Source organism: Uloborus diversus, chromosome 4 (assembly GCF_026930045.1).
Source record: "Uloborus diversus isolate 005 chromosome 4, Udiv.v.3.1, whole genome shotgun sequence".
In the NCBI taxonomy this organism is placed as follows: domain Eukaryota; kingdom Metazoa; phylum Arthropoda; class Arachnida; order Araneae; family Uloboridae; genus Uloborus; species Uloborus diversus.
Window position 1 is genome coordinate 80,387,327 of NC_072734.1, and position 26,518 is coordinate 80,413,844.

General features: G+C 36.6%; 1 protein-coding gene across 1 annotated transcript in view; it reads left to right on the top strand.

The window, feature by feature from the left end:
- The first annotated feature begins 18,385 nt into the window (after positions 1–18,385).
- LOC129219646 (ceramide kinase-like) overlaps positions 18,386–26,518 on the top strand; it is a 38,517-nt gene continuing 30,384 nt past the window's right edge. Inside the window, exon 1 of the mRNA XM_054853916.1 lies at positions 18,386–18,595. Coding sequence (XP_054709891.1) covers positions 18,463–18,595 — 133 coding nt within the window. The 5' untranslated portion in view covers positions 18,386–18,462. The remainder of the gene's footprint in view (positions 18,596–26,518) is intronic.

Consider the following 26,518-nt stretch of genomic DNA (forward strand, 5'->3'; position numbering starts at 1 on the left):
GTGTATACGTGTCTACACGAGTATATACGAGTATATACGCATAAACGAACGTCATATGCGCGTATGCACTTGTATCTCGGGTATATACGTGCATACCTGAGTATATACGTGTATAGTAGACGTATATACGCAAATAAAAGTATACATGCATACATAAACGGGTATACACGAGTTAATTCGTGGATACATCCACTGCGTCTTTGTACGTGTCTACTCACGCATATATATATATATATATATATATATATATATATATATATATATATATATATATATATATATATATATATATATGAAAGCACGAGTACATACGTATGTATATGTGTAAACAGGATTATATACCTGTATAGACGCATATGCGTACTATTACGCACATACACCAGTACACCAGTACATATATGTATACACGAATATATACCCTTACATACATGTATGTCTACAGAGTGCATCCAAGCTCTTGGGCAAAAATCTTAGGGGTGTGAGAGGGGAGGATAAGAAGCAAAGAATCATAAGGAACTTATGGTCGCTGACGCACTTTTATATCATATGCTTGTATGTAAGTGTCTACTCGTGTACGTACGCGTATATACGTGTCTACCTAAGTATATAAGTATTCGTATCCCTACAAGTTTAAGCGAGGATATACGTGTATATATTTATAGAATGTATATATGTATAGATAAAAATACTTGCAGATGCCCTTATTCGTATTTATTGGTGCAGTTATGTGAATACGTTTATATACGTGCCTACACGGGTATATATACGTATACATACGCATATACTCGTATATTTAACCCCGTTTACTGTAAAAACAATACACATTAAGTGAAATTAATAATTAATTTATATCTGCCTTATACTTAAAGATTAAATGATATTTAAAGAACAATATTCGTTTAACCCTAATATTATGACCACTTTACCCCATCTTTCTTAAACTTCTAAAAAAATTATGTAAAATGGATTCAGATAACTGCTAATGAGCAAGAGTTCTTGAGACATGTAGGAAGCGACCTGTGCAGTTAATCTGTTCATAATTCCAGCAAACAAAATTTCTCAAGCAAGTTAAAAAAGGTGTTTTGATTTTTAAATTTTTCAAATTCACACACAATAATTTTTCTTACCAAATAAAGTTTTGGCAGTTGTAAAATTTTGTGTTCAAAATGTAGTTTCTAACTGTAATACTCTAAAATAAAATTTTCACACTCATTCGAACATTTATTTCCAAGCTATAGCCATTTATTTGACGAACGACCACTTTACCCCATTGACCACTTTCCCCCACCAGACCCTAATAGGTATGAAGAATGGCACACAAAACTTAAAAAGAATGGTCGGCTATTTATGACATCACGTCCACCTTTACAATTCGTTTCCAAACAACAAAAATAAAAAACATATTCCCCATTACTCATCTATATTTCTTCTTTTTCATTCAGAAAACCAACCGACATCACTGGAGGTGAAATGAAAACAATAGGCAATCCTTGATTACTATAACAGAAAATGAAAGAAAAAAAGGAAGATAAGGAGAAGGAGGAGAGAAAGAAAGAAAGGGAGCCAAAAACTGATTCACGTTACTAAAATGACTCCCTATGCTGTAAATTGTGTTTCAAATGAAATTGTCAATGCCGGAAGTATTTGAGAAGATTCGTTGTTTTTCGAGATAAAAATTACGCGAAACGAAATGTGTAGCAACGTGGAAAAAATGATCTGTCAATGCAATGGTTATACCATTTCTTGTTTTTCAGGTGATCAAAAAGTTCAAACTAATATTTTATTCGCTAACCCCTACAATACCGTAACACAGACCAGGTTATGAAATGCTGGGTGAAATAACTGTACATTGAAAACGTAAATTGAGGAAACAATTAAAAAAAATACATAGTAAGAATAATTTGTTGACATCTTGTATTCAAATTATGTTTTTCGCAATCACGTGTTTTTTTTTGCTTGTGTGCACTGTGCAGGCATGTGTGTGTGGGTATGTGTATATGTAGGCGTGTGTGTTTGCCTCTGTGTGCAGGCTTGTGTGTGTGTGCGTGTGTGTGTGTGGGTATGTGTGTGTAGGCAGGCGTGTGGGTATGTGTGTGTGTGTAGGCAGGCGTGTGGGTATGTGTGTGTGTGCGTGTGTGTGTAGGCAGGCGTGTGTGCATGTATGCGTGTAGGATATGGGCGCAACCTGGAGACGGTTTTCGCTATAGGAGCAGCATCGTGAGGAGCCGGTTGACGGTGATGCTGCAGAGGGTGCTGGCGGGAAAATAAAATGATAGCACATCAAAAACAGTCAAGTGAGAACAATAAGCAATCGTGATTGCTCAAAAAAAAAAAAAAAAATCTTCTAAAATGTGTATGAAAATGTGATACGTCTTAAACTCCGTTGAATTCAATACAACATTCGGCTCCTTCAAAAAGTACCCTGATCTTGATAGAGTTTATTTTCTCTTGGATAAGTCCTGAGCTGCTAGAGCATCCCGATTAAATCCTGAGCTGGTAATAAATTGTGATTTTACCTCACACTGAAACCCCCAAAGAGGATATAAATTCTCTCAAGATAGGGGTCAGGATTGCTCACAAGGGGAGAGTATGGTGCAAGTTGCGCCATCAAAATGGGGGGGGGGGTAATTTTATTTATTTAAGTTTATTTATTGATTTATTTTTAATTTAAGTTATTTTCTTTTATTCTGTTTACATTTTATTTCATTTATTTATTTAGTATGTGTGTGTATGTATGTCATTGGCGTAGCACAGAACTTTTCTAACAAAATAATAAGAATAATAATTAAAATAAATAAATAAATAAACAATATTTAAAAAATAAATAACATTGAAAAGTGAGCTAAAAATAAAAAAGGGTTGAGGATTGTTTTTTTTTTTGGGGGGGGGGGGATTTTGCGCCATCAAACTTGATGGGGATTGGCACTCCTGATAGGGGCCTTTCTTCTTTTTTCGAAGTCGAAAATATGGAGCTGCCATTAATCTTTAAATTAACTTGGCATTTATAAAAAAAAAATCTTGATTTTGTAAACTTATTGGAGAGTTTAGAAAATGGCATTATCATTAAGTCAGAGATAATCTAACGATTTAATTAACGCTCCGTGCAAATAAAAAATTGCTTTCATTGTTCCAGGCCCGTCATTTAAGAGGGTCAAAAGAGGAGCAATTGCTTCGCCCTGGCGAAATCAATGTATTTTATATATGTTAATGGAAGCAGTTCGTATTTTTCTTTCAATATAATATGCATTGAATACATACTTTTGACCCCTTCCCAGTGCCACCGAGAGCCAAAGCGGGCCTGGGGCCCCTTGTCAGTTTAGTTGTAGAGCACCTCCTCCCCCCATAAAACTTGTCGAATTTATGTTACTCCGATATCCGATTCCGAACCGGAACCCGTCAAGGGACGAGCCCTTAGTTTCTGACTAGGCTGACATGACCTCTCGTCGGCCTTGCCCCTCTCCGTGGAAAATTTTGACGAGCTTGATGAAGTCACTGTCATTTTAACTGGCACAAATCAAATGATTCTTTTCAAGGAAAACTTTTCAATAAAACATTTTCTACATAATTCCCAGTAGAATTCTACAGAACTGTCTGTAAGACTAACTTTAAACCCCCCCCCCCCAATGGTGTAAACAAAATGACGTATGAGAGGAAGCAGAGTAATTCATCCCATGCAGGTGCCCGCCTACGGGGAGGAGGGGGTTCATGGCGCAGACTGCGCCATTGAATTTTTTTTGGGGGGAGAGGGAAGAGTGTTGAGAGGGCATTTTCACTTTTTGCAGGGGGGGGGGTCTTTTGCTTTTGAGGAAGGGGGTCTTTTCGATATTCAGGGGGTGCGCCCCTGCTCTTAGGGGGAGCACCTCTGCATCCCATCAACACTAAAAGTAATAATACAAAACAAAATAAACTAATTACGACCTTGTACCACCGACGACCCTTTTATTTAAAGAAGCAGCAGGTCTCTTCATTCATTCTGTGCACTAATAATAAGTGCCAAGGTCTTATGTCTTCATATCGCCCTTTCGCTGTCGTGCCAAATTTCCGTTATACGGGCAGCGTAACTGCGACTGTAAACAACGGGTCGATTCACCTTGGCCGCTTCTTTTTCCGTGTCAAGAATCAACTTGTAAATCATGATTCGTTCGAAAACTTCTCTCTTATATTCTCTGAGCATGAAATGGTCCTGAAAATTCAAATTTTTAGATAGTTGCCCGTATAAAAAATTTAAAAAAAAATCAATGAAATAATAGTTTTCAGTGGCTGCTCCGGTTTTTAAAGAGTGCCCGGTTGAATGTTCTATTTAGTTGTCGAAGTGGGACGTTTAGTCGCCAGGTGGCAAGTGATTATTTTCAAGCATAGCATGAAGATGTCCGGAACTTAGTTTTTCAACCATACATACTCAGCATGTATACAGTGAAACCTGTGTAAGTGGACCACTTGCGGTGCATTACTTTAGTGGTCAACTTAAACATGTGGTTAACTGATAGAGGTTGATTTTTGGTATAGGACTAATTCTATACCTGAAAAAAGCGGAGAACTTAGACAAGGTTAACTTGCAAGATGGTCAACTTTATAGGTTTTACTATAATGGGCGATTATCTTGATTAACTTAGAGTCTTGATTATATCTATCACTTTATTACATTGTGTCTAAGGGGCTGTCCATGAATGTTGTCACACTTCTTTCCAACAAATTGGACTCCCCCTCCCTCTTTGTCTCAAAGTGTCACTCTTCCCCTTACCTCAGTGCTGGATCTTCCATTTTTCACAGCCGGGGCTAAAAGTTAAACCTTCTGCCTATTCCTCATCTTTCTTCAAGTTTTATATCGAGTAACAAAGAAAAAAAATCACAGAAATAGGGGATATTTAAGCCGTCTCTCAGAAGTTGCCTCCCGAGGCAAGGATCGACTTACTCTCTCCCGGCACTGCCGTACCCCCTCTCCTCCATTTGTCATATGTCACGTCATTTTTCATAAGCATATTGTTACAAAAAATCGTGATGTCTCATTTCTTGTTACCCCCTCTCTCCCCCTTGTCACAAACTGTAACAATTTCACAAACCACCCTCACCCTCAAAGTGTGACACCATTTGTGAGTGACCCCTAAGAGATGTTCCTTATTACTAAAATGTCTTTTGGATGACATTTAGCAGAGATTTTCAGTACGTATCAGACATCCAACCATGTTTGGACACCTTTTCCAAATAGTCTGCTGGTTTGAAAGAAATGAAAAAACAAAAAATTATAGAAAGTCTTAAAAGGATAAGGGAGGGATAACTTTTTAATAAATAACTTAAGCTTGGTGGAACCCCTTATCTTGAAATAAAAGTTATCTTGTTCTCGAAACAGAACAACAATCAAATTCCAATTTCTTTTGAACTAACGTTTATGAATTTCTTCAAATTTTCCATGGTGGTGCTAACTTGTGGCACTCGCAGAACGGAAAACCGCTTTCAGGAGTACAGTAAAACCTGCGAAGTTGATCACCCTTCTAAGTTGACCACCTGTCTAAGTTGACCTTTTTTTTCAGGCACGAAATTAGCCCTTATCTTATAAATCAACCTTTGTAAGTTGACCACTAAAGAAGTGCATCGCAAGCGGTCAACTTACACAGGTTTCCCTGTACTACTCGATTTAAAGCAGTAAGGAGCAGTTGGCAGTTTCCGTTTATGTGAGCACCGGGAGGGTAGAGTTCTAGCTAAACTCGGTCAACACATAATAGATAGAAGAACTAGCCCCGATGGGAGGTCGCTGTGACCTTCCAAAATTTCTTTATTCGGTCAATTTTGTCTGACGATTCGACAAAATTATCATCATTTGGGCAAATATCGAGCTTTATTCGGCACAATTATCACCATTCGGTAAAACTTTGAAGTTCCATTCGGCAAAATTTGGTGTTCCATTCGGCGGATTGAAAATTTTCGCCCTCCCAAAAATTTAGGTTCGGGGCGCCCCTGAAAGCACTATCTCTCAACATGCGATACTTTTGATTTCGACTAGGAGCCAAATAACCCCTGATCCAACAGCCTGACAGGCGTTGATTTGTAACGCGAACGTACTTGAAGGACTTTCAGCGATCATCAGTCACCATTAGCATACACAGAGGGTCTTCGTCTTTGACTGGCCAGCATTAAACACGCTGCCCTTCGGTCACGAATCTGGTGCTTTTCCTGGTCGAGTCACCTCGGCCCCAGTTATCTTCGGAAAACTTGAACTTTTTATTTTTTGTTTCCACTCCTGGGTCTCCCGTATCTACCACTGCTTGTGGTTTAATCAGTTGGATAGGACCCTGAAGACAGCTCTAATTTTTTTATCCGGACCAGATGCCGAGCAATCCTTGGTCCAGCACCCACAGAGGTGTCGTTTCAATTGTAGGACTTTGTGACCACTAGTATATTTAACGTCCCCCAGTCATCATTAATGAAGACGGTAGATCTTCGACCTAGCTTGGATCGAACCTGGGACCCTCCGGTCACAAGTCAAATGGCTTACCGATCAGGCCAACACGGCCGTGGAAAGTTTGAACACAAAAATATTGGTTGCTGTTCGAAACCTAATACATCCGCTCACCTTGCCAGTGCCCATATCATTGGGATTGGATGAGTGAGATGACGCAGTGAATTTTTTGACGGTAGTAATAGTGATGAATCCGACTTCATAATTTCCAGCAAATACGTTTCGTTTTTGCAGTCACTTAGAACGAATTGTTTCATCTTCTGTAGGATAATTTGCTTGTAAAATACAGTAGACCCTCGTTTTACGCGGGTTTATTTTACGCTGTTCGCGGTTTGAGATTTGACATCTCTATTTTATTCTACGCGGATGAGTTTCGGTTTTACGGGGATGCGGCAATGCAAGCAGATAAAATTCTCCCCTCTTTCAAAATCCAAACTCTTAAAGATTTCAGATTACACGCAATAAACGGCATTTTAGCGTGCTAATAATCGAGCTTGGGTCACTTTGGAGACATTTTTTGCGATTGGTTCCAGAGGTAAAGCTATTAAACTCACACAGTTCAGAACTCACTGGAAGAAGAGCTTTCAGGAGTGACAAAGGAGGACAAAAGCAACGAGGATACCGACATCGATGACACAGGACCAAAAAAAACGTTAACATTGAAAATTTTGAGCGATTCCTTGACAATAGAAATGATCTTTCTGATATGTTAGAGAAGGAATATTCTATCATGGGAGATTATATCATGGAAATGATCATGGATGCGTTAATGCTCTGCAAAGAACTACAGAGAACAAATTCTTGACTGCCAAAAGACTATCATAGCCAACTCCTTTTCAAAAATACAAAATTGATTTGTATTTTCTTTATGCATGTTGTGCATAGAAATCGATATAAGTAAACATTAAACTTATTATATAATTATTCCTCATTAGAGTGAAGTTATTATTTTTTTTAGTTACGGAACCTAACCCCTATTTTAACACTAATATTAAGTCATAATTTACGCGGTTTTGATTTACGTGGCATTTCCGAGCAACGTAACTCCTGCGTAAAATGAGGAACTACTGTATTAAAAATGTTAAAGGCATCCCCTAAAAATAAAACGGTTATGAAAAATAAGTTTAACATAAAGAAAAACATTGACTTGAATACTCATTTCTACATATGTAGAAATATTGAAGCAATTTCCGCAGTTTTTCTTTCTTCAAATCAGGGTCGGTCAAGGGACTGTGATCTCCCAAAAATTTCCTGAATATGAAAATTCCTAAATTTTCCTTAAATTATCATCTTTTGACGAAATTTGGAGTTCCATTCGGCAAATTGAGGCTTCCACGCAAAATGGTATTCAGCTGGCTCAATGCGGAACTCGACGTTAAATCCCGGTTATCACAAATTTGCCATTTCAACTGCGCTTGTTCGCGGACTTAGCTTATTTCAAAAATCTTGCTAAAATTGATTACAAACATTTTAAATGTGTTAATAAATATGAGATGGCAACAGATAAAAATTAGAAATCACAAAGCTTTCTCTGACTTCTGAGCTTTCTCTGAGCCGAGTACCAGGTAGCTATTAGCTCTTGGACTAGTTCTAAATTCTCATTAACTGTTCGATCCGGTGATGGTGCTGCCATCTATCGGTATATAAAATAATGGAGGCAAGGCACTAGTATGCAGACCTCGACATAAAATACAGTTGTAGTCAGTTGTGACTCTTGAATTCTCTGACTTGGCCGTGGTAGCCTGATCGGTAAGGCATTGGACTCGGGGCCGGAGGGCCTCGGGTTCGATCCTTGCTGGTCGAAGACCCACCGTCGTCATTAAAGGGGACTGGGCGACGTTAAATATGCTCGTGGTCTCAATGTCCTCCAAGTGAAACGATACCTCTGGGGGTGCTAGTACCAGGTAGCTATTAGCTCTTGGACTAGTTCTAAATTCTCATTAACTGCTCGATCCGGTGATGGCGCTGCCATCTATCGGTATATAAAAACAATGGAGGCAAGGCACTTAGTATGCAGTCCTCGACATAAATGCAGTTGAAGTCTGTTGTGACTCTTGAATAGAATTCTCTGACTTATAGTCCATTTAGCGAGAGCTGATAGTGGACGTAAACAAAGCAACGTGACAATTGGCGTTACCGCTGTCTGCTTGGCGCTGGGATGATTGAAAACAGCGCCAATCAGATAAGCGAAATGTCCGCACTTTCAATGCGAACAGCATTGCCAATCGGGCGAGTAAGTCATGAAAGTAGCAACCCTCTTTGTTTACTTCCTCTATCAGCTCTCGCTGAATTGAGTATAGTTTTTAGTCCTCGGTAAATATTGAGTTTTGCGTCTAAATTATTAATGGATTCGGTGTCTGATTTTTCTGTCCCTTTTCAGGGCCAAATTTTTAACTTCAGAAGAGCGTACTAGAATTGCAGTTTCACTTCTATTACAAAGCCGAACCCTCAACCTAAATAAAAATGTATAATACTAAGCTGTTTAAGCCTAACGTAAAATACCCGCAAAAGACGGACGTCTGTTCTCATACTCCAATCATTTTTTAAGTACACAACGTATTTTACGTTTATGTTAAATAAATATTTCCAAACCAGTAAATATTGAGGTGTCATTTTTCTCTTTACATTATAAAGATTATCAGTTATTCATATCCGTATTTTCATATATGTCACGATATCGCTGAGAAAATATTCTAATCGCACTCATTAATTTGTTGGGACTCTACCTAAATATAAACAAGCAACACGAAATCTTAAAACAGAAAGCCCAAACAGCTAAGTCCGCGCTCAGGCGCAGTTGAAATGGCAAATTTGTGATAACCGGGATTTAACGTCGAGTCAATGCAGACCAGGGTTGCCAGACGTCCCGGATTTCAAGGGACAGTCCCGTATTTTGAAAAATTGTCCCGCGTCCCGGGGAATATGAATACGGGACGGACAAAGTCCCGTATTCTGGCTAATAACAGTATTTTACAAAACGAGACATTATTTTAAGGGAAAAAAATAACAAAACATGTGAAATAAAGAGCAAAACGAAAATAATTTGGCAGCAAATGCAAAAATTGTTATCGTTTTGATTTGGTTCGTATGTTTTTGTTTTGGCGGCAGACCATGAGGTTTACTCATTCAAATTTCCACATCGGCTGGTGTGGCATTAAAAAATTTTTTTGCTCCACGGTTCCTTCCATTACTATTTTTGATAAAGTAGTCACATTTAACAAGAAATTTTTTTGATTGCACCGTTTCTCTTATAGCAAACGCAAGTAAAAAACTAGTTAGCACCTGTTCCTATCAACGTCGATCTGCACACTAAACATCGTTCTATTGCTTGCTTTATTCTCTGAGATAGAGTTCCTCCAAAATTGTGCTTACCCATAAACATACAGAGAGGAATTTTCGGAAAGCTAGAAAACGTTGTTTATCACTCCTTAAAAATACACAATTACCAGTAATTGCACTTAATCTCAAAAGTACCCCCCCCCCCCCCCCCCCCCTTTTTTTTTCACTTCTAGAAGCCGTCCCGTATTTACTGTTCTTGAATCTGGCAACCCTGATACGGACAGACGCAATTTTTACTCGAGGGAACACTGAACGTGATTTAGTAACTGTCAAAAACCTTTCCTTTGTTTGCTTTCCTTTCACTTTCTTGTTTAAAAGTACAGTGCAGAACCTTTTATCCGGGAACCAAAATACCGGGAAACCAGAAAACCGGCAACTTTTTCCCGATTTTTCCGCCATTTTTTAAAAAATATACCATTTTGGTAATTTTTGAAAACTATGCATTTTTTCTGAAATACCAAAAAGAATATGAGCAATTTCTTAATAAACACCATATTACTCACGGAAAACTCAGGGAAAATGTTTGCAAATACCATAAATACCAACTTCAAATGGTTGTAATTTATGCGGGGCAAAACTTCACAAAAAAGTAGTGGTTTTTTTTTTTCTTTTCCAAACAGAATGTGAGGGTCTCAGGTATTATGAATAACTTTAGTTTTTTGGTGTTCAAAATATTCTCTCACTCTTAGTTTTTAATATTTCGATATTTATGAGCTTTTATGAACTGTTTTCTTTCTATTTTAATCTGCACAACTATTTATTACAGTAATTTAAGTTTTGCAAACAATCGGCTAATAGCGCTTTTTAGCGATCCAGAAAACCGGGAAATTCAGATATCCGGGATAGCGATGGTCCCGAACTTCCCGGATAATTGGTTCTCTACTGTAGCTGCTGTGTAATCGGTTACGAAATATTAAGTACCAGGTATATAAATATAAGTAAGTGGCAACCCTGATACGGACAGACGCAATTTTTACTCGAGGGAACACTGAACGTGATTTAGTAACTGTCAAAAACCTTTCCTTTGTTTGCTTTCCTTTCACTTTCTTGTTTAAAAGTAGCTGCTGTGTAATCGGTTACGAAATATTAAGTACCTCGTGAAGAGATTCAGCATATTTATTTCGCACATTTAAATATCGTTGTTATTGCATGAATACATTCAAACTGTAGCAGAAGAGTACCACGGAGATTCTTGTATTTATCAAGTTGCTTCAGCTGGTTACAGTAAAAGTTTTAAGCTGTTCTTTTTTTCTTTTGGGGATTATGTGCAGATGGTTTTCAGGTCGTTGAAAGTATGGATGGAATCTGGACAGAAGTGCAAATATTACGGAAAAATAACATTCGAGAAAAATAAATAATTCTACTCTGAATAATTATTTCTGAAGAATTTATTTAGTGAGAAAACAGTATTGGAAAGCAAGATCATTGCGAAACAAGCAATTTAAGGGTAACAAGGTATCAATGCAAGTTGCCCGAGTTTGAGATGAGGTGATGTGAATTGTTTCTACGTTGAAACTTCATCTGATACAGTTTTTTACGAGCTTTAACGTGGTGCTAAATTCCAAACGATTCATAAATTCCTTCGTGTAAAAAAGAGCAATTTTTTGCAATTTTGTCACTCAACTTTAAATTTAAAGACCGTGACCTGATAAAAGATCTCTCTCCCCCCCCCCCCTATCGCGCTCATGTGAATTCATGGACGTCAAAGTGCTGCCATGTCGAATTAGGCGAAGAGCCTACAAAAACAGGATTTATGAGAAACAAATTGAAACACACAAACGACGTGTTTTACACAAAATCAACGAGCTGATGTGTGCATCACATGACTTCCTTTTACTCCAATTTAATGTCATTTCCCCATTATTCGCTATTTTAATGTGATTCAATATTTATTCTCTAAATATCACCAACAATGGCCAAATTGAAACCAAAAAAAAAAAAACTCCGCCAAATTTGTCGCCAAGTTGGCGACAAAACTTGGCGACCAAAAGACTGGCGATATATCGCCAAGTGTCCGACAAATTATAACGCCACTTGAGTTTACATCGAAATTAACAATGATTTCCCCCCAAAAAGGTGCAAAAGACCCCCTTAGGAACATCCGAAAGCAACCAAAAGGGGAGGTGCACAACTAGACCCCACTACGAGTCTATGTACCAAATTTCAACTTTCTAGGACATACCATTTTTGAGTTATGCGAGATACATACGCACATACGCACATACACACATACGCACATACATACAGACGTCACGAGAAAAGTCGTTGTAATTACCTCGGTGATGGTCAAAATGGATATTTCGCGTGTCTATACATTCTTAGGCACTTTTTCGCATGTGGTCGAATCGAAAAAAAAACTCAACATTCATTTGGGGGTGAGCAAAATGGAAATTAAGGGCGATTTTTGAGTGAAAATTTTTTCGCGAATACAATACTTCCTTTTTTGTAAAAGGAAGTAAAAATTGATGATGTCCTTTGAATCACCTGTTATAGCAGACATTTCCGCTTTTTGCTACACTCCTTACAGAACATATTCCAAAACTTAAACATATTTTAAGAAATAAAAAGCAGGAAGTTTCTTTTGGCGGGGAAGCGGAATAGGAAATTGACTGGAAAATAGACACTTCATAATCTTCAAAAATAATATAGAGGTATCTCACGGTTTTATTATCTTTCTATTCATCTGAAAAATTGATTAGTGGTGCGGAGTCCAGATGATGGACTTCTACTTTTCTGGTCACTCAACTGGGTGAGGTCACAGATGTAGGGGGATATGTAAAAGTAGAGGAACATCTGGCAACGAACCCATTTGGCTTACATTTTTTATTTAATAAAGAAACAGCAATCATTTCATTTTCTTTTTTTCAAAAATTATTTAACAGGATTAAAAATACGGGAGATGAAACATTTGAACAAATATGGTAGGGGAAAAACTCAAGGTAATTTATTAAAAATTAATTATGTTTTAAATTCGACCTGCAGATCGTAAGACGAAACTGCAGTCTTTGGATGTTCAGTTTCGCCAGAAACTGAACATCCAAAGCTTTGAAGGATGGCATAAAAGGAAAAAAAAATTAAAAATTAGAAAATAAACTAATGAGCAAAGCCTGAGCTTTGCTCATTAGTTTATTTTCTAAGTTTTAATTTTTTTTTCCTTTTATGCAATATTATATTATAAAATACAATATTGCATAGAAGGAAAAAAAAACTTTAAAAATTAGAAAATAAACTAATGAGCAAAACTGAAAAAGATTGTTTCTGGCGAAACTGAGCATCCAAAGACTGCAGTTTCGTCCTAAACTGCAGTTTTTGGATGTGATAACCGGGCTGTCAGTATATTGCATGTAGTTCTGCATTAGCCCTGGCCCTGGCTTAATTAACATTAAAGCTTTGCCTTCAATTTACGAGTTGAACGAGTTTGCTTCGGACTCTCGCTGGTGAGCTAAACTTTATTTATCAGTTTGTCGCACTCTCATTTTCATTAAGAGACATCCGCCTCCATCTCGGTTATTCACTATTCCAGACTGATGGATGAGTCCACGACACAGACGAAACTGCAGTCTCTGGCTGAATAACTCGTCTGTCGGCAAATTGCATATAGTTCAGCCTTAGCCTTGACTTAAGGGCGGTAACTTACTTTTTAATATCATGTTCAATTACATGTAATTTAAATGAAAAACAAGTAATTCTATTTTTATTAGTACTTTATTTCTAAGGTTTAGAAAAACAAAAGAAGTCTAACGAAATAATTAGTGAAAACGATCGGCCTCCTCTTGTTTTTACAAAGTTCGTCAAAGTTTGGTTCCGCTTGGTCAACTACAGCCGCAAATCAGCCGAAACACTAAGGTTGTTTCAACATTTTCTCATCGGGTAAGTTGTCGCAAACCTCAGAAGGTATTTCACAATACTGTCGTATTGTTCTTGGTCTTCTTTTGCAACAATCCATGAGTTAAATTAAAACACCAAGGGGCGGACTGGGTCCCCCAAGAGGGCACCAACCTTTACTCCCAAAGGGAGCAAAATAATAATAAAAATAAATAAATTTAAAAACCCGAAGGTAAAAGAAAAAAAAAGAAAACGCAAGCAACAAAGAAATATAGTACAATAAAATAAAATAAAATAACCAAAGGCGCAAAAAAAAAAAAAAAAAAAAAAAAAAAAAAAAAACCCGACGACGACACAATGACGCACAAGTTCGAAAACGCAAAGACGCAAATAAAGAAAAATAAAATAGAATTAAAAAAAAGGTTCCAGAGCAGGGGGGAGGGGGGCGACAAGGCGCACATGTTCGAGGGTGCAAAAGAAAAACCGAAGGAGTTCAGGTTTAAACGTGCAAAAGAAAACAAATTGTAAAGGTATGCAAGCTCGAGAGTGCAAAAAAAAAAAAAAAAAAAAAAAGAAAAGAAAAATTAATTTGAATTTTGACATCTTGAATTCAAAAAGTGTGTGTATGTAGGCGTGTGCGTTTGTGTGTGGGGGTATGTGTGTTTGTGTGTAGGGATATGTGTATGTGTGTGTTTGTGTGCTGGCATAAGTGTGTGGGTAGTTGTGTATATGAATGTGTGTATGTGTGTGTGGGGGGGAGGTATGTGTATGTGTGTAGGCATATGTGTTTGTGTCAGTGTGCAGGCATGAATGTGTGGGTAGTTGTGTGTATGTGTGTGTGTGCGTGTAGCTGCGTATGTATGCGCCTGTGTGTAGGACAAGGATGCAACCTGGAGACGGCTTTCGCTATAGGAGCAGCATCGTGAGGAGCCAGTCGACGGTGACAGGGTGCGGAGGGTGGCGGTGGGAAAATAAAAAGATAAGACATCAAAACAGTCAAATGAGAACAATAAGCAATCGTGATTGCTCAAAAAAAAAAAAAAAAAAAAGCAGTTTCGATGGCTGGGGGAAAAAAAGAAAAAAAAAAAAAAAAATGAGCCGGCGGACCATTTCGCAACTGAAAACAGTACAAATAGCAATACTTTTGTTTCAATTTCGAATCACGAACGATTGATTTTACTCGAACGTAAGACACATTTGAATTATTGGATGATTATATTATAATTTTGCTACGTTTTTGGTAATTAATTTTCGCATACTCAAGGGGTACCCGTACCTCTACTGATTAAGAACCATTGCATTAGCGTACTACAAGGTTTAACTTCAAAACTATAAAACTGCAATAGAAGAGGAAACAAAAAAAAAAAAAAAAAAAGGAGGAAAAGAAAGAAAGAAAAAGCTGGTAGTGGAATCGCAAAAATCGAGAATATTGTAATCAATTTTCAAATGTTTTCCAAATACAACAATAAGCCATTCTGAATCTTATTCGCGAGGTCAAAGAGGAAAGGAAAAGCGTTTTTCTAAGAATTAATTGTTTTGTAAGACGCATTGCTGCATGAAATGAATTTCAGTTTCTCAGAATTGAATTATTCTTTAAAAACCACGAGTTGTATACATAATAATGTAATATATTTCGTAATTTGCCTTTTTTTTTAGCGAAATTCAGTCAACCATATGCTATTAATTTTATTTCTGTTCTAGAATTCGACACATAATACCTCAACTAACATAATTTATTCTATCCAATAAATGATTTAGAAAATAACTTGTTTAAAATCTCTAGTCGACAAAAGTTTACAAAATGAATTACTTGAAAATCAGAACGTAATTTAATCCTCATTTATTTAAATTCGAGTTTTAGCTGTTATATTATTATTGTTTTTCTTCCTTCTATAAGTTACATTTGTCATTTGCTTTTTTACCCCTTAATCTTTTATAAACTATCAAAGGTCTTTTGAGTTCCGAGAGATTGTATAAGTGATAGTAAAATTAACAAGGGAAAGAAAAAAAGAAAACAAAAAAAAAAAAGAAAGAAACTTTTTACTATCATTTAGGATTTTTTATCATAATCGAAATTTCAGACTTTTATTACTGCAATGCATTTGCGAATTTAAATTTGCATTATATTTAAATAAACTACTATATATATAGCGGCATATTAATGGAAGGGGAGGGGGAGATGTAGCCCCTTTTCCCATTTGGTCAAAACTAAAAACATTTTATTGTGATCTGTAATGGAATGGAAAGGCTTGTAGTTACAGAGTGCATTCTTGAGGTTTTTCAATGCGCTGCGAGAATCTTCAGTCCACGTTAGCGGTATTTTACTATTTTTTGCTTTTGCCACTAAGTAGTGAGGTTAGAAGCTGTTGAAGCTCGGCACACTTTGGGATAAAGCGATGATAAAAATTAATCATCCCTTTCCTAAGAACCTACGCAAGCCGGTGGATGATGTTGGTTCGGGTATGTTTTGTATGGCAATAAATTTTGTGACAATTGAGGACATTCCTCTTTACAATTGCACCAGAATTTCACTGGATGGTATTATTTTAAATTTATGGTGCAAGGAAGGATCATTTGCCATTTCAATAAAAGGGTCGTTTTATAGAGCTGACATAATTGAAGGTCACATTGACGATAAAAAGACTTTTTAATCCACGATTGATATTTTCTCAGAGGAAAATACTCAATAGACACTTAGCTCAAGTCTAATTTTTAAGTGATTAATTTGACCATTTTGTAAAAAAAAAAAAAAAAAAATACAAGTTTCGTGGAACCCTTGAATGATCTCCATGGAGCCCTGGGGTTCCACGGAACACAATTTAAGAAACGCTGCCCCCTAGTTCCACAGCGAAAAACTTTCAGAGAGAGCCCCTGGACCTTCTTCATCACCTTCATGTTATCACAGATAGCATAAAATTGCGTTTTTTAAGCTTTTATTTGTGCAAATTTCTGGAAAGAGCATTCGATTCCCTAATGCTTAATATCCCTAAAGATAGCTTGAAATTGACTATAGCTAGGAAAAATACTCGGGAATGAACCTCAACCCCGTCTCACCTAACCTTACCACCAAAAATTGCGTTTTTGACATCAATTTTGTAAATTTCAATGCGAGGGTCCTGACCCCCTTCACGCATCCGCTTCTTTTTACTACCTCTCTCTAGCAATAGCTGGGGTAAAATGTTTATCCCCAAGCTTTTATCTTGACTTTTTCGATCGGGAACCGTACCATCATGTTAGCATACCTCTTTCTGTTATGCGAATGTATTTTTATCTACCAATGTAATAATCTACTCAGCTTTATATGAGTTTTTTGCCTGAGCATGGTTTTAGCTACTCCAGACTCATGAGCATAAAGCTAGAGCGCAGCTGCAATCTCTGGATGCTGTAACTGACCTTTTCGATGTTTGCTTGCAATTCCGTCTTAGCTCTGGCCATGGCGCGGTAATTTGTAGCTATATATCCAATTGAGATGTATATAGTGTTTGCATACCTTTAAAACGTTCGCAAAGTATTTATATTTTTCAGATTACATTCTATATGAGTTTATTTCAAGTAAAAAACCATATTTAAAGTCCTAAATTTTTCGGGAAAGGAACGAGGGATCGCTTGTAGAGAAAATTTCATATTGTTTAAACAGGGATGTACGTCCCTCTAAGAGTGATGCTCCTCCCCCCAGCGAATTGAATGTATCCGTAAAAACGAAAAAAAAGACGCTCTGAAACAGTGACTCCCAACTTAGACCGATGTTAGCCCCCCCCCCCCCCCCTCTTATTCGAATTCTAGATCCGCCACTGATTTCAGACAATATTTGATGACGTTAGAAAGGTTGGGATTCGAAGGCTATCCCCAGAAACCTTTTGACATTGAAGTTTTAAAAACGCTACTGCAATAAATAAATAAATAAAAACAGATAAAATTGGGAGTTTTTATTCAGCTTTAGCCTTTACATTGATGGTTGATGAATAAACGTCGTTTTCGTATAATTGAATGCAAAACTCGTGTTATTTTTATTTAAAACAGTGGCCAAAGTCGATTCCCTCAAAACAGTCGTTAAAGACATTTTTATCATCCCCTCCCAGTGGCAACCCCCACTAAATGGAATTTAATAAATGGTGTCCTCCCACCCCACAATAGAGAAGGACATTCAACATTCTCTGTGTTTTTCAAAATTCTTATGCATTTGTGAGAAAAAAAAATCATGACTTTTTTAATTTTTAAAACTTGGAGGGTATTTGTTATTTTGTATTGTAAAGGCCTCCCTTTACAGGGGTTACAAATTTTTATGTGAGCGGGGAGGGGAGGGGGCAATGCTCTCCATAAATCCGCTCGATTCATTGAATATAAAGAAAATAAAAGAATAAATAAAAGCGTTTGCCTGTTTAATAAGAGCAAAAACAAACAAAAAGATCAAAGGAAAAAAATGAAATATTTTCAAAGAACAATTCTCAGTTCCAAAATATTCTACGTTTAACGTAAAATTTGCTTTAATACCTCCTGCAATTTTTATAAGAAAAATTGCTTCGCTTGAAAGTTCGCTTGCCTCCTGCAATTTTTACAAGAAAAATTGAAGGATTCAAGCGAACTGACAATCTTACATTTGTGCATCGTCCCTCTTTCTCAGGCTGCGCACTACAACGCAAGGAAGTATGATCGATCGCGCAACTTCATTCTGAAGGGTGATGGAAGGGGAAAGGACGCTTACTACCACCCTTCATTTTCGCCATTCATAGTACGGAAAAAAATATCAGCTGCTTTCCTTCCAGTCGAGTTCGAAACAGTGTCTCTGCGAACGCTCTGAGTGCATTCGCACCGACTGCGCGAACATTCGATGCGGCGAAAGGAGCATGGCTACCCGGGGTAATAACGAGGATGGAAATTTTGTTCTAAGCGGGAATTTTATTACTACTAAAGGTTCTCGAATTCATCTGGTGTTGACAAAGGCGGCAATTTCGTGGGTGACAGAGAACTCTGCTAAACGTAAGTAACATTTCTGACTGTATTCTGAAGATTTACGATTCGTTAACCTTCAAAATACTAGATGACGGTGTTGACTTTTGACATACGTAAATTACAAAGGAATTGTAAAATGAAATTTTCTTTTGCTGAAATTTCTTCGTGTTGAAATTAAGTTCACATTTTCTTTTTTGTCTTTGAGAATCTTATTGTTTTGGTGCTATAATAACTTGACTTGTCTAAATTTCATTTAATTTTTCCTAATTGTAAATTAATAAAATTTTATATTTGTATCAACGTACTCACAATAAGTTTGTGGGTACGTTCTGAGAACAATTCTCATAATTTGTTTTGCCATTGGATTCACTGTATTACAGCCCTTTAATAATAATTTAACAGACAAAAAATGTCAAAAAAAAAAAAAAAAGTATCTTCTTGATTTTTGAACCATGTTAATTTTGTTTTGAAATTAAAAAAAAGGGGGGAGGGATGCATATGTTTAACATATTTTAATACATACACATGAACTTTTTAAAAATTATGTTTTGGTTTGAGCTGCAGGTGCTTTTTAGTATGTAGGGTCACACGGTGGAATTATGGGTTACTCTTTCCGGGACAAATAATGGTCACTAACTTTTTACTGTCAAAAAATGTGTTTGCAAAAAAATAAATTATGCTCAGTCATCCTTATACATTCAATTTTCCTATACCAAGGTCAAAAACAATGCAACAGTGAAGTAAATAAGAGATTAAAAAAAATTGCCTCGGAAAATCATGCTTTTTTTAAAGATTCATGTTGGTAAAAAACTGTTGGAGGAATAATTTTGTTGGTGCTGTTTTTAATAGCAAATGGTCTAAACTTTTCATACCTACATACAAGTGTGCCCATATAGGGGAGCAAGGGGACTCAAGCCCCCTAGAAATGAGAACTTTCTTGCTGTTAGTGCTTTTTTTTCTTTGCAATTATGAAAAAATTTCTTTTCCAGCCATTAATGAATAAGTTATTAAAAATGTCAAATTTTAATATCTCTAATCTGTACTGAAATCGGTTTTCATGGGGAAAATATTCTGCTAAACCATGGAGAAAATTTGATAGTTATAACAAATCAAACTAGTTTGTCCATCTTGCAACTGCGAGAGATATCGAATTCGCAAATGAGGCAGTGAGAAGCAAAGGGACGTAAGTGGACATGTTCAAGTTTTGAGTAAAATGCGTTTAAAGATAAGATCCTAGGTAACTTTCATTGATTTTTTTTCTTCTAAATCATGCTGTAAAGCAGCACTGGTAAGACCTCATTTGGAGTATGCTGTTCAGTTTTAGTCTCCTTATCTTAAGATATTAATGTATTGGAAAGCGTTCAAAGGCGGGCTACAAGGCTAATAAATGGACTTACTCATTTAGACTATGATTGCAGGCTTAGAGTGCTGAAAATGTAGTCTTGAGAAAAGAAGAGATCAAGGGGATATGATTCAGTTGTTTAAATTTATTAAAATGAAAGATGTTACAGGGCTAAAGTTTAGCACTGAAAACAGCTATTTAAATCTCAGGCTAACATGGATATTAGGAAAAATTATCATTTTGGCAGGGTAGTGGAACCTTGGAACAGCTTACTGGAAGAGGTGGTAATGAGCAAGGGAGTAGATAGTTTTAAGAGGGCCATTGATCTTCACTTTGTAATTTGACTAGGACCAGTCCAGCTGGGCCTAGAGCCTGTTGCTGGTTGTCACTTTTGTACTTGTATAACTACCAGGACTACTAGTAACATCTCTTGCCCCAAGACAGAGGGTCATCCACCGTGTGTACTGGTTATCTGCAAATTTTTAATTTTGCCACTTACATCCCTTTGCTTCTCATTGTCTCAAATGTAGTCAATGAGAAAAACCCTGCTTGTAAAAAAAATAAAAGTACCTCAACAAGCTGATGTAGACAGGGCCTAAATGCAAAATGAGCTTATTTTGGAATTGTTTATGACAGCAGCAAAAAGAGGAAAGAATTTGCAGTAACACAATTGCAAAAACAATCCTGTTTTTAAAATGTTAAAAGATGGGAGCTATTATTATTTTTATTCAATATAATGAATTTATATTGAATTCATTCTGTACTTGAAAATCAGATATACCGTATATACTCGCGTATAAGTCGAGAAATTTTGTCCAAAAAATGAGATCAAAGGAAGGGGGGGTCGACTTATACGCGGGTCAAATTTTCCGAAAAATTTTTTTCGATCAACGAGAGCTGGGAAATTACGAGAAATGCCGATGTGCGGTTACAGGTAGTCGCTGATAAGTTGCTAGTGTGAAAAAGTAAACTTATTCAAAAATAATAACTAAAAAAACCTAAATAATACACATAAGTAAAGATAATTTTATTCCTCTTTATTAAGGATCAAATCAGCAATTAACAAATATCGTGAAACGTATTAAAATATTTATCGTCAACAGTCACGCCATTCAGACTGAGAGTGCGTTCGACGAGCACGACCGGGAGCGACCGGTTAGAACGCCGCGGTTAGTAACTGGTTACTTACCGGTGACCGGTGAGGTTCGTCGAACGCATCCTTTGATATCATTGACGATTCTGCAGCCGCCGATGTATAGGATGACGCGGTGATGACGAAAGCGGACTTTAATGCGCTTTAATTTTAAACTTTTTTTTGCGTCCGACTCGGAATCCGAGTTTGAAGGCTTTTAGAAATGTTTTCCTATTTAATTCCTATTTTATTTGTAAATAAATGTGTTCATTATTTTGAAATTTCTTTGAAAATAATTCGCGATGTTTTTGGAAAGTATGGGGGTCGACTTATACGCGGGTTTTAGATTTTTCTGGATTTTTTCTCTGAAAAAGGGGGGGTCGACTTATACGCGAGATCGACCTATACGCGAGTATATACGGTACTTTGTTGTGTATGATGGTAGAAACATATTCTACAATGGGAAAGTAAAATTTTGGACAAAAAAAAGCAGAATGAATTTTCGGAAACAAGGTATCAGAAATTTTAGTTTTTTGGAGCAAGACCTTTGTAGAAGTAATTTGAAATATGGCCATTTTTTTCAGTCTACTTAATTGAAATTGAAAAGAAAAATCCTTGCAGTTAATAGAAACATGAATGATGAAGGTAGATTACAAATACATAAAATTTCTTCATCGAATCGTGAGCAAAGAGCAATTACCAATTGTAGTCGACTAGTAAGAGTAACATCAAATTATTTCAATTATAATGTGTTATTTCTTAAACATAAAACTTTTTATCATTAAAAATTCTCTTTGTGGTCTAAAAATGATTATTTAGAATAGTTAATCACACACACACTTTTGAGACGTGAATTACTTTAAAAAGGGGGGGGGGTGACCCATATTTACCCCATGTGTGACCCATAATTGTCCCAATCCGGGGTAGTTCCTGGTCATTCATTTAATTTAAATAAAATAAATAATAATGTAATTTTAGGTTAAGGGACTATTTGAATAATTTCTAAATTGTGTAAGCTTACTCCATTCTAAATTAAATCATTTTATCTTTTATAACTTATGAAAATATTAAGATGTTATATGGTATTTTGACCCATAATTGCCCTGTCTGACCCAAATACAAATACAAAAGTGACAACCAGCAACAGACTCTGGGCCCAGCTAGACTGGTCCTAGTCAATTTACAATCCCCAGTGAAGATCAATGGCTCTCTTAAAACTTTCTACTCCCTTGCTCATTACCACCTCTTCCGGTAAACTGTTCCAAGGTTCCACTACCCTGCTAAAATAATAATTTTTCCTAACATCCATGTTAGCCTGAGATTTAAATAGCTTAAAACAATGACCCCTTGTCCTGTTTTCAATGCTAAACTTCAGCCCCGTAACATCTTTCATTTTAATAAATTTAAACAACTGAATCATGTCCCCTCGGTCTCTTCTTTGCTTAAGACTATACATTTTTAGCCTTCTAAGCCTGGAATCGTAGTCTAAATGAGAAAGTCCATTTATTAGCCTTGTAGCTCGCCTTTGAACCCTTTCCAGTGCATTAATGTCTTTCTTAAGATAAGGAGATCAAAACTGAACAGCATACTCCAAATGAGGTCTTACCAAACTTCTATATAAGGGCAGAAGAACTTCTTTAGATTTGTTTGAAATAGATCTATTGATAAACCCAAGCATCTTATTGGCCTTGTAACTAGCTATTGGCTAAACTTTAAATCCTGACTTATTAAGACCCCCAGATCAGTAACTTTGTCTGCCTGACTAATGACTGAACCTTGCAAATAATAACTTGTACGCTTATTTCCATGCCCTAAATGTAGCACTTGACATTTCATAACATTAACAGCCGTACCCCATTTATCAGCCCACTCCGTAATATGATCTAGATCCCCTTGCAGCTGTTTTGCTTGTTCTTCATTTTCTACAGTCCCCATAACTTTGACATCATCAGCAAAACAATTCATGTTCCCAGAAATATTTTTGTGACTATCGTTCATAAAAACAATGAACAAAACAGGCCCTAACAGTGATCCTTGAGGAACCCCACTTAAAACCTCACTCCAATTAGAATAATTTCCCCTTACAACTACCCTTTGTTTCCTTCTGGTCAGCCAGTTTTTTACCCAAATGAAAGTTTTCCCTTCTATTCCAATATCAGCTAATTTGCTAAGTAGAGCAACATGCGGTACCTTGTCGAAAGCTTTTTGAAAATCAATGTAAACAACATCTACAGGCTTCTTATTGTCCAAAGCCATGGTAACTTTGTCATAGAAATGTAATAAATTAGTTGCACAAGATTTACCTTTCCTGAAACCGTACTGAAAACTAGTCAATAGATTATTAGTCTCTAGAAAATTTACTATCTTAATTTTTATCAATGTTTCAAAAATTTTGCAAACCACTGAAGTTAGACTCACAGGTCTATAACTTCCCGCACTCCCTTTAGACCCTTTCTTGAAGAGCTGTGTAATGTTAGATAGCTTCCAGTCCTCTGGCACTGTCCCCGAGTTATAAGAAGCATTGAAAATATTTATGATTACATCTGCTAATTCCTCCGCACATTCAACTAAAATTTTTGGATAAATATTATCAGGTCCCGGAGCCTTAGTCTCTTTAATTTTTTTCAAATGAAGTAAAACGTCATCCCTGGAAAATACTAAGTCCTCAAGCCAGGGGCGGATCTAGAAGGGGGCCATGGGGGCCATGGCCCCTCCCAAAGCCTTGTGATTGTAGGAATTTTTTTAAGGGAAAAAAGAAAAATATATTATGAGAAGATATCAAAATTTAACACATGTATTTTACTGAAAAGAAGTATAGGCCTTAATTGGGAGATAAATTATCCCTATCCTCAAAACAAAACTTTTATTTCCAAAAATTTTCTCCATCTTTTACATCATTTCTTGATTCCAACTACAGACACTTGGACGATCTCTAAATGCTGCGGTTCTCAGAGTATACCTATTGTTCACAAGACCAAAGAGAGCCTAAATTTTCGTTTTTATGCCTTTAATTTCGAAACTAGGAGGAGAACCCCCTTTTCCCACGCCCTTTCACAAATGCCTTGATATATAACAAAAAATTGCATTTTAAGTCTTTTATTTGGAAAAAATGTCAACGGAAACTAGCTTATCCAGTCCTTATCACTCAACTTGCTTAAAAGCAACTCAAATGATTTTTTTTTTTGACTTCAATTACAAATGAATTTTTATAGGACCTTCTCCCTCCCTAGTTTATATCGTGATGACAGCTTTAAAAGGAGGTTTTTGGAGGAGCTCTCGAATCTTCCATCCTTTTCTAAAATATGTATAAATATAATTAAAAATCGAATTTTTAGAGCCTCAAAGGCAAAATATTTCCAGGAAGGAAGGATTCTAAGCACCTTCACACTTCCTTTAATGTAAGCAAACATTACCTAAAGGTGCATTTTTAGGCTGCACATCTGAAGAACTAGAAAAGCACCCCTCCTCTTCTAACTTCTCAATGTATAATGACAGAATATTTTGGTTTCTAAGCTTTATTTTCAAAAAGTGTTTCGGGGCCAGCGCCCGAAACCTGACCTTTCTCCGTATATCATCAAAAATAGATAAAATGCGTTTTAAGTTTCCTAATTTTCAAAAATTACTCGGAAATGTAAATTTTGAAACATTTTCGAGGGAGATTCCTAAATCCACCCCCTCACCTAATGTCTCAATACCCCGAAAATTGAGTTTTTAAAACTTCATTTTAATAAAACTTCTGGGGAGTTATAAGGGCCCAATTTCCCAATAGGCAGAGTAGGCAGCTGCCTAGGGCGGCAAATTTGCTATTATAAAATATATTTTTTGAATTAAATTGTTATTCTTGAAAGTAAAATATTAGCATTCTTTCATTTTCCCCAGAGACAAGTTTTTCTTGTAATTTAATAATGATTACTTTCACACATCTTATGAAAGTCAAATGTTTTTCAATCATGGTATTTGCCAAATCGGCAGCAAAATTTATCGAATAAAACTTTTTTTGGGACATCACTGTGATCATCTCATCGGCGCGCCTCAGAATGTGAAACGCCATCATTTCTTCATAAGTTTGACAGTTTGGGGAACACTTTTTTAGGTTTTTTTGAGTAAAGGATATTTTACTTCTTTTTTTGGGGGGGGGGGGGCGGCAGATTTCAAATTTGACTAGAGGCATGGAGCTAAATTCGGCCCTGGGGAGTTTGTTCAAAAATTTCGAATGGCCCCTCCCAAAACGATCGGCTGGATCTGCCACTGCCTCAAGCTGTAGTATAGCTTGTGTCTTGTTGGTGTCAACTGTTGAGATACAGTTATATCGTTAAAAACACTCGAAAAAAGTTATTAAGAACATTAGCAATATCACTATCGTCCTGAATTAAAATTCCGTGCTCATCAACCACTGGCCCAATATGACTATTTCGAACTTTCCCCGAATTAGCATATGCAAAAAACCTCTTAGGATTCCTGTTTATGTTATCTGCCAGTCTTTGCTCCAACTCTCTTTTCTGAATCCGTACCAAATACTTAAATTTACGCCTTGCCTTACAATATTGGAGCCTATCTGCACTGTGACCAGTTTCTCTAAACCTATGAAAAGCAGCTTGCTTGTAATTTAGAGCGTCTTTAGTTTCCCTGGAGAACCACATTGGCCAAATTTTAGTGTTGACACCCTTTCTCCTAAAAGAAACATGATCCCCAACCATTTTCGCTAGCTTTTCCTTAAACTCTTCCCACTGAAGATTCACATCGCTATTGTCCAACATCGAAGAAAAAATTGCTTTCAAACTCTGCCTAAGTGCCACAAAATCAGTATTTCTGAAATTGGGCACAAACCTAAAATTCTCTACTTTGTGCGTGTCAAATTTAATCCCAAACCTAATACTGTTGTGGTCACTGTCTCCAATGTGTTCCCCTACACATAACCCCTGAACAGAACCTTCCATATCACAGAAAACTAGATCCAAAATCACGTCCTGTCGAGTACCCTGAGTTACAATTTGATCTAAAAAACAGTCACCGATTATTTTCAAAAATTCTTCTTTTCTGCTATTACTATGGTAAAAATTATTCCAATCAATTCCTGGAAAATTAAAATCTCCCATTATAATGACTGACCCCTTGCTTGCAATGTTACTAATAATACTAAACAACTGTTCATCTTGACCCTGGCTTAAGTTGGGTGGCCTATAAATGTTCCCTAAACGTAGTTTATTGCCCTTATTGTTCATCAACTCCAGCCAAATCATATCAATCTCATTAGGCTTATCATTAATTACCAATTCATTGCAAGTTAAAGTGTCTCTGACATAAAATAAAACCCCACCACCTCTTTTACCTACTCTATCTTGTCTAAACAAATTGTACCCAGCAATAGATAATAAATCATCATCACTTTCGGTAGCCCATGTCTCGGTAACTCCAATAATATCCAACCTCTCGTCTATTGTTATGCTTTTCAATTCTTCCATCTTGTTCCTAATAC